The sequence below is a fragment of the Solea solea genome, chromosome 20 (genome assembly GCF_958295425.1).
Source record: "Solea solea chromosome 20, fSolSol10.1, whole genome shotgun sequence".
NCBI classification, from domain to species: domain Eukaryota; kingdom Metazoa; phylum Chordata; class Actinopteri; order Pleuronectiformes; family Soleidae; genus Solea; species Solea solea.
In genome coordinates this window covers 3,537,613-3,547,147 of record NC_081153.1, presented here as the reverse complement: position 1 = coordinate 3,547,147, position 9,535 = coordinate 3,537,613, and the positions used below count along the sequence as shown (strand labels likewise).

At 41.2% G+C, this 9,535-nt stretch overlaps 1 protein-coding gene across 2 annotated transcripts; it reads right to left on the bottom strand.

Annotated features, from left to right (window-relative positions):
- Nucleotides 1–74: 74 nt before the first annotated feature.
- txlna (taxilin alpha) lies at nt 75–9,500 on the bottom strand. Of its 2 annotated transcripts, XM_058619709.1 has the most exons (11): nt 9,385–9,500; nt 7,751–7,947; nt 7,013–7,252; nt 6,368–6,459; nt 6,015–6,185; nt 5,163–5,357; nt 4,069–4,188; nt 3,894–3,968; nt 3,709–3,801; nt 3,522–3,617; nt 75–2,107 (listed from the first exon to the last, which is right to left on the bottom strand). In XM_058619709.1, the coding sequence occupies exons 2-11, from the start codon at nt 7,932–7,934 to the stop codon at nt 1,778–1,780; spliced, it is 1,596 nt and encodes a 531-aa protein (XP_058475692.1). In that variant the 5' UTR covers nt 7,935–7,947; nt 9,385–9,500; the 3' UTR covers nt 75–1,777. The 2 variants fall into 2 exon arrangements, with proteins under 2 accessions (XP_058475692.1, XP_058475693.1); XM_058619710.1 differs by lacking the exon at nt 7,013–7,252.
- Nucleotides 9,501–9,535: the final 35 nt, after the last annotated feature.

Sequence of the window (9,535 nt, the reverse complement as noted above, 5' to 3'; positions counted from 1 at the left end):
TTGACAGATTATGCTTAACACCAACAAACCTTTCTTTACACCAACATATTCGTCTAATGAGCCAACAACTCGTATACACTCTTACATCTTTTATTTAACAAGAAACAAAATATACACAGCCAGATAAAAGTACTGCAAATGACAAATCAGGAGGCGTCTTTGGTTCCATCTCATGGACTGTGAACCTCCATTTCCCACGAGACTGGAGATACAACAAATCTGTCCTTGCGAACGACCATTTCTATTTAAGTTTTAAACTACTAAATCCCTCAGTTATCGCCTTGTCGTTAGTGCTACATATTACATAAGAGAAGAGAGATTGGTGTGTTTGGGAGTGAAACTACAATTCTTTCCTTCTTATTTCCATGTTGCTCAGATGTCTTTTGAAAACATCTGTCGCTCAACAAGCAGGGTTCTGTGATATAGCATTTTCTGTTTATACAGTACATCCATGCAGGACAGTGGGTGTAATGAATATACATTCTTAGACGGTTTGCCAGTTCTGAATAAAAACCAAGAGGCAAAGCATTGCATAGAGGACCTTCAACATTCGTTGTTAGAACCTGATTACAAGCTACTGCTATTACAATGGCCAGGAGATGGTCTTACAGCATACACTCCAAAACACAAGCGTTAATTTAACCGAGTCTCTGGTGGTAAGACTGGGGGGAAAAAATGCATAAAACTAAAAGGAAAAGAACCCAAAAGTGTTGGAAATGAAGAGTTGGACACGCAATATAGTCTATAACAATAACACAATACATCACAACTGTGTGAAAAACAGAAAATGAAAATTCCCATTTTTTTCCTCGAAAAAAAAAAGATTTATAAGAAAGATATGATAATGTGAGAGGAAACAAATATTGGTACGTTTCGCTCAGTGTTGTGGTCTTCCCAGCATTTTTGTCACAAATATGACACAAACAAATACACAAGCCTTTCAATGTGTAACGACTCCTCTTGGCATTGACCTGGTGGGCTTGTGTCTTCCCAAGCAGCACTTTTATTGGTCTCGTCACGCACTTCTGCTCTAAGTCAAAAACAAGGGAATGTGTAGCAAAACAGTCCTAACAGTTACATACACACTAATAACCTGTTAATGCCAAGGCAACATAAAAGGCCTTTGTACAGCACATTTATACTTCTCAGTACGTGTGTGTGTATGTATGTGTATATATATATACACACACACATATACATACATATATACACATACATATACATATATATGTATATTAAAAATGTGCATATATGCAAGATATATGCCATTTCTTTGTGTCGCTGTTGACGTACAAAGGCCTTAAGGGTTGAGATGAGGTAAGTATTAGACAGCTGGTTAATGTTTTATTTGATTTTTTAATTTCACCGATATGTATACAACAGAATGAGTATGATTTGTTCCTTGGCCCCGTCTCTGCTATGCAGGTAAGCGGTTTCCTTTAGGCTGCTTAGCTTTCTTGATGAAAATCTTGATTATAGTGGTTGATTCTCTTACAGTATTGCAAATTAACATCTCCTTTTACTTCTCCTTTTACTTCACAGTAATTGATTTGTAATGTGCATGTAAATGTGCAGACGGATGAGGCACAGTCGTCTCATCTCGCTGTGAAAGCCTGCATAGGACACGAGGAGGACACATGTTAAATCTGTCCTCGTCTGATCTACTCCTGGACCAGTTTTAACACCAGCTTCTTCTAGGGGAGGAGGATCAACTTGCAGGATGGTGGCTTTTTGCTGGGGGAGGGGGGGGGGGAGAGACGTTTTGAGTGATTTAACTTCACTCCTGCGTGGTGACGGGCTGAACTTTTGCCTCTTCCAGCAGGGCGTTTGTGTCCTGTTCTGGGTCACAGTGGCAAGAGTGGGAGCAGGGAGTGGTGTCTAGGACAGGACAGGCACTGGGCTCCGGCAGAGAGTCTGTAGGTGGTGGAGAGGGGGAGTCGGTCCCTGGGTCTGAGGTCGGGGCTCCTGTGGTGCCACCCGGCTGACCACTAAGGTTCTGGACCTTCTTGTTGAGCTCATTCCGTTCGACTTTGAGCGCCCGCCGCAGCTTCTCCAGCCGTTGGACTTTACCCTGAAGTGCCTCAAACTCCCGGTCCCGCAAAGCTTTCTGTAGAAAAACAAGAACGTCAACAACGCTGACACAATTTCAAACACATTTCTTGTCACATTTTAATGACATTGATGTTAATCACACTTACTTTCTCTCTCCGTCTCCCTGGTGGTTTACAATATTCACACACATTCATAGGTGTACTCCTCATGCACACATTAACCCTTCTGTGACCAATGTGGCATCCTAGACCGTTTGTGATATATAGAAAATTAAAAAACTATGGACTGGCGATCTGTAGAAGATGGATGGATAGATACCGGAAAGCAGAGAAATAGAGCTTTGCGCACATATACTTGTCTTTACGGTGGCCCTCAGGACGTCCAACCGGAACGAGCATCCAATCACAGATAAGATTCACCAGCACGTCAACAGTCAGATAAACATATTCAAGATACGTTATTATTAGGGATGGGAATTGAGAACCGCTTCCATGTCAGAACCGGTTCCAACTGAACGATTCCATTGGAATTGTTTGCCTCCAATGTTAAACATTTTTTTTTCTGGTTTCCCCGAAATTTTGCGTCGCGGTACATTTACGGGAATTTCCCACCCTGCTGAGGTCCTTGAACGCACCGCCAACGTGCGGCTCAGAGTGATCGTCTGCTGAACGATCTCTGTGGTGTGTGCGTCCATGAAGCCGTGAGGTGCGATGTTTTGCTTGTGCTAACGTTTCCACTGTGACCTCCGTTGACGACGGTAACGTAACTTCACTAACGTTCATATTAAATATCCTGCATTACCACACTGTCGCCTTGCAACTGCAAGCAGCATACACAGTTTTTATTAATAAAGCCAAGCTACATGTAAATATTTCCCAGTTTAACGAATTTTAGATGATGAGATGATTAGATTACATAAGAATTGCTGATGTTCATTAAGTGTACTGTGACAAGCTTACAGTAGCGTTATTTTTAAAATAACAAAAAATGTTATGCAGGCATACACGCCTATTTATCTAAAGTGGATGTAGTTATGTTCACGGTTTCATTTACATTGTATATCCCTTTTTAGAAAAGGAGTGTTAAGCAATAATTTGAGTGAAATCTGGTTTAAGCTTTCAGTTAGTTACATGAACAGTGTTATTGTGGCATACATGACTATTTTTCTAAAGAGGACTTGTATGTCCACTGTTACTTCATTTGATAGAATTGATAAGGAATTGGATTGATAGGCAGAATCGACATGGCATTGATATTGATAAAAACCTATTAATTCCCACCCCTAGTTATTATATGGACTTCAAGTGGCATACATTTGATTAGGAATAATTATCTACTTTAAAATAAAGATAATGAAGTATTGTAGCCTTTTAAAACAGCTGTTGATGTCATCTTAAAATCAAAGTGCAAAAGGAATAGAGTCAAAGGAAAAGTATGAAAGGCAACAATAAAACCAAAAGCTGCGTTACCTCCTCTGCCATGTCCAGAAGTGTCTTGTTGCTGCTCTCCCACCTGGATCGATACATGGCCGTCTCCTTCTCCAGCTTCTTTATCTTTTTGGTCATCTGTAAAACCGAAAACACACTAGATGGTCACATTTCTGTAAAAAAAGATGCAAATACAATTCCGTCCCTCTTCTCCCTCTCGACACCTCACCTTCTCCATCTCCTGTTTGAACGTGGTAAAGACTTCGTTGCTTTTGGACAAAGTGGTCTGGAACTCTTCAAACTTCTCCGTGTACAGCGACAGCTGGAAGACAACACAAGTTTCACGATTAAAGGTTCCGATAACAACTGAAAAAGTCGGGCGCTAAAGGGCGAGCCTAAGGACTTGTGGGAAACCTGCTGTTTGAGGTGAACTTCCTGCTGCTTCATCAGCTCACACATCCTTTGAGACTCCACGGCTTCTTTCAGGAGCTGAGGAAGGGGGAACCAGACACTGGTCACATTTGTGTACAACGGAATTTGTGTCATTTTATCTTGTTAATGTCTGAGTGGCAGTGCGGTGGATAATTACAAAGTCTTTCTCTTTGTCATGGCGCTCCTCCGACTCCTTCAGCAGCTCCTGAGCCTGGTGCAGCTTGGCGTCCACCAGCTGTTGCTGCAGGTCTTTGTGCTTCACCACTTTGTCTATGTGCTAGTGGGGGAATACACAATGACACGGGAATAAGCGTGTATGTCAACATGAAGAGAACTAATATCTAGGGCTGGGTACCGAACTTCGGTTCTTTTATGGTACCGACTGAAATGCTTCGATACTACCGGGTATCGAAACATGCTTTATTTTTCGGTACCTACAGAGTTAATCACGTGATCAAGATCTGATAATGCTGCCGGGGATTGGCTGTAACGTTACACATGGTTGCGGCGTGCAGGAAGAATACAATGCTGTTATGTGTTCTGTATCTGTGTTGTTAACTACACGTAAGTGTGTTGTGAAGGGGCTAAAAATGTCACCGAGGTCGAAAGTGTGGCTCCACTTTAAGCTAAAGTAATACTAATACAGTGCGTGACGCAATTTGTAAAATAGATATCGTCACTAAGGTCGACAACACGACAAATTTAACGGAGCACCCAAACGTGCACGGCATCAACCTCAGAGCAGAAAGTTGCTCAGTATTTGAATGTAAGAAGAGCGGAGCGCAGCCATCCACCTCCTCTCAACCACAGCTCTACTGTGGATGTTACCGAGCCAGAGCGGCCTGATTTAAAATCATCAACACCAGACTTCAAGTGGTAAGTTTACGTGTTGTATGTTTGTTTACTTAGGTTAACGTTACTGCAGCGTAATATGTGCTTGAACTGGGATCCATGTAACGCTAACTTAAGATATTAGTGTGTAGTTTTATGTTATGGCTATATAGCTGAAAAGCTAACTGAATATGCCACAGTCACAACTTTATTGTTAAAGGTTTGTTACCCTTTTCTATCTTCTACCTTTGTACCATAATGCGTAATGTAATTTTCTTTTTTAGAAATGATATTATAAAACTGGTATCGAAAAAAGTATCGATCAGGAACCAGTACCGAAATGAAAGTATCGGTACTGGTACCGGTATTGAACATTTTTGATTGATACCCAGCCCTACTAATATCAAACTCTTTGCTCACCTCCTCCCGCAGCTTGTACTGCTCATACAGCTTCTTCAGTTTCTCAGCCAGCTCTGTGTTCTCTTGTCTGAGGCTGGCGTTTCTTTCGTTGTGCTGCTCCATCTGAGTCTGGATGTCGTTCAGTGTCACCTGGAAATGAGAGGTCACCTCCTTCCTTTTCTCCTCCTCCAGACGCGTTCTTTGCATCCCTTCCTCCTGTGGAAGGAGAGACGTGACGTGTGAAACACAGAACATTCACACCGGTTTTTCTACTTCTACCTCGTCTCAGAAATGTAATATTAAAGAGAGGCCAGTAGTGGCCCGTTCAACCTTGGCCTCACTTGATATTTGAGCTCCATGTGCGCATTGCACAACATGTTTTTCAATTCAGCACAACTTAGAACAGAGGGATTATATTTTGTTTGTCAGCAAAGGACTACTAAAAGCTAAAAATGATTCCAGGGATGTTGGTCATATGTATTTCCATGGAACATTATGATACATTGATTAAAAGGCAATGTGTGAAGTATTTCAGATTTTAAAATGCTGTGGGGACAAAAACAAAGGCAAATACTATTTAAATTTCAGAATTTACAGCTTAGACTAGCATATCCGCTCTCATTGTGAAACATATACAACCAAAAATGCACAGCTTAAATGATCGAAGTGCCTGGTGGACATTTGCAGCCTTCACACGACAGCAGTGGGACAGTAGTTTACACATTCCATCATTTATTTTTCTGATATCCAATCTGGTGACATACTCTTACCGTATGTTTGTGATGTCAAACTGAAGCCACAGACAGAAATTACACTGGCAACATGACAGATGTTAGTCACTTCAGAAACTGACACTGATGCCCTATAATGTACCTTGAGCGTGCGGTTGTGTCTCTGCAGCTCCCTGCAGAGGCTCTCCAGTTTGCTTCGGGCCAGGATGGCCTTGCTGTGTTCATTCCTCAGATTGTCTTTCTCCTGCACCAGCTGGCTCTGCTTCTTCTGCAGCACTCTCATCTGTTTCTGGGTGTTGCGATGCTCTTCCAGCTGCCACACAAATGGCCAGTTTTCAATAATGAAAAAAATCTTTCATCAAAGTCACCTTTGCTTTTTATTTCAATTTGTTGAATCAGTGTTATTTTATAAGGTTAAACATGTCGGTCTGTTTGAAAATGAACTTTGATAAATTGTGGTGTGAATTAATCCACCTCAGGGGAGGAAACACTCACCAGTTCTGCATATTTCCTACAGAGGCCTGTAAGCTTCTCCTCTGGTGTGCTCAGGGTGTTGAGAGTTTGCATGAGGAGGGTGATTTCCTTACCTGGAGACAAGAAAAAAAAAAAAACATTACAGAATGTTGATTCTGGGTGACATAAAATTGCAATGCATCATCGCCCTGACTATCAATGCGTTGCTCTCCAGTTTCTGGTGATTTTTTCTGGTGATTTTTACTAATGATTCTTTCTATATAATATCTTTGCACAAAATGGTTTGTTTATCGTGTTAGATTCCTTTTTGACCTTTTTTGTATAGCTGGCTATATAGTTTGCTTCCATCTCATATTTTTCTACTGCCTATTTCTTTCTATTTGGATTAATTCGATTGAATAATTTCCCAGTTTTTTGGGGATCAAGCCATCCCTTAGCTGAAGGTATCCAAAATATGCTCAACTGTAATTGGTCAAACTAGGTCTAACTATTCAGAATATTCATTCATCTTCTACCGCTTTATTCTCCACATGAGGTGAATCCTAGCTAAAATAGGGCAAAAGGGACAAAAGGAGGCAAACCACCATCCACTCTCACATCTACAGTCAACTGACTGTCAACAGAGTCAACAGAGTGTCCTATAATTCATTAAGAATTAGTCCTTACCCAGACCCTTCACTTTCTTCTTCTCCTGAGTCTTTTTTTGCTCCTTCTCCGTCCCATTGTCACCTCCATTGACTTTGCCCTCCTCTGCCTTGTCATCACCAGTCAGACCATTGAGCTCTGGGCTACGCAACTTGCCATTTGGCAGGGCACTGGCTTCCCGGCAGTATGTGCTCAGGATGTCCTCGAGCTGACGGCTCAGCTCCTCGGCCATGTCACACCGAGACCGTGCCGCTTCTGCGACTAGACGCAATTGAGGGGGAAATAAACATGGAGAAGACGAATTCTTTAGAGTCTAGAGAATAATGGGAATTTCGTGAGGGATGTCAACAACATTGTCTCTATTGGTCATTCTATTAATGTGACGAGTAAGATTAGGACTGGTTAGGCTCAAAACTATCATATAACCACAGTACTGTATTCTGTGGTCTGTATTTTTGTTATTTGTGAGGACAGACGGACAATATCATGTAACATTTCACTGTAACATTTTTTTAAGATCATGAGATTTATCTTTTTTTTTTTTTTTTCATATTGGATTAATTCCCTCAGACCAACAGATTTCTGGTTTTGTGATATCCCTATTACCGACCATGTTGTTTAAGATAACATCATAAGTAATATCTTGCAAGTGCAAATGGACATACTTGAGTTTTCAAACCAATCCCAAATCTACAGATCTGCACTCCTTGAAAATACAATGACTGAGAAGCTTCACAGACACATTGCGGACAAGTTTACCTTGACTTGATGCCTCTTCACCCTGGGGAGGTGTGTCCGTCTGCGGTGTTAGTGGTTCAGACTCTTTGGGGCTGTTGCTGTCCGACCTGTCTTTTGCAGCTGTGGGCGACTCCATGCCTTCTGCTGCAGGTGGAGAATCCTCACTGCCCTGAGTGGCACACTCCTCTGTATCTTGTTTTTTCATGTCTGCTGGTTTACTGTGGGGAAAAAAATAACTGATGCATTAGAGATTCACCAGAATTACAATTTTACAAGAAAATGACTCAAAGACAAAGCAACCATTTCCCCCAGAAAATACAGCTAAGAATTCTGAGCCAGCAGCACATTCATGCAGGATAAAGTGGTAGAAGATGGACGAATGGATGGATGGATAAAAAGCAGGAAAGAAACCAACACCATCACAAGAATGTCATGAACATTTTGGGATGGGACAATACCACTTTTTTGTGTCCAATACAATATCTACCAATACCAATATTAGTACGATGCAGGCATTTTAGACCAGGCATGTCCAAAGTCTGGCCCACGGGCCAATCACGGACCGTGGTTAGATTTTGTGTGGCCCGCAGCTTCAGTTTTACAATGTATTATTCATGGTCTGGGACAAAGTGGGACATAAAATCAGCCCAGGTCACTTGTCAGACAGATACAGGCATTCATCTCCTATTACATTATTATGATATTTGCCTCAAGATGTGAAAGAAAGGCAGAATTGTTTAATTTGTTCACTCCTGTGTGGCTTAGCTTTGGTTACATTGCCATTTCAAAACGATAAATGTGGCAATGAAAATACAATTATTACAAAACATTGCATGTAACTTTTACTGTTAAAATAAAAAAGGTCTGAGGGGACCATTGGACACCCCTGGTTTAGACCATTTATGAAACTGTTGACAACACATTTGAGCTAAGAGTAATTTCAAAGACATAATCCTCCAACTGTGTAACAAACATTATTATATAAAACAGCACGACTCAGCTAAAATGCTTTTTTTTGCATTTTTTCCAGTCATGTACATAGTGAAGCATGTCATTCACATGCTTTTTGGATAGTATCGGATTTTATATTTTTAAGATCTGTACGATATCTATCTAATATTTTGACAAGCATCGGATTCGAAACCGATTCGCATCCCGAGTTGTATGCAGTGTCGAAATCGGGCTGCAAATACATATTAGACAGCAACCAGAAAACGGCGGATCACAGCAATTACAACGAAAGCAGGAAAACTTTATAGTTGTTAATGTAGACTAAGCATTACCTAGTAATTCTTTAATAACAAATGACTGTATTTATAGCTCTAGTTCGGTTGTGAGGTGACACAGGTGACAACTAGTTGGCTGCAAAGATAAGCAAGTTAATCCATATAATGTCTCGTTTTAGCGTGTCAACAGTGCAGAATGTCATAACAACACATTTGACTCAGATATCCTGTTCTAGCTGGCTCTCGTTTTTCTCGCTGTGGTTTCCTTCATAATCACGTTAGCTATGTAGCACATGCTAAAGCTAGCTCTGACGAGCTGCGGCGCGGCAGTGGTAACTCATTAACATCTACAAACACACGTCTACTCATCGTGTTAATCCCGTTTCTGGATTATATCACGCCTTCTCAGACACTGGTAAACTGTTTCACCTTCAGAGTCCAGGAGGATGTGGCTAATGTGGCAGCAGTAGCAGCAGCTTTCCTTAACAGCGTGATCCTGGAAAAAAAACACTTCCGGTAATAACTTTGGAGGTCTTCTTCTTCTTGTTTAAAAACTGCAGTGAACAGCCCAGGCTGGTGA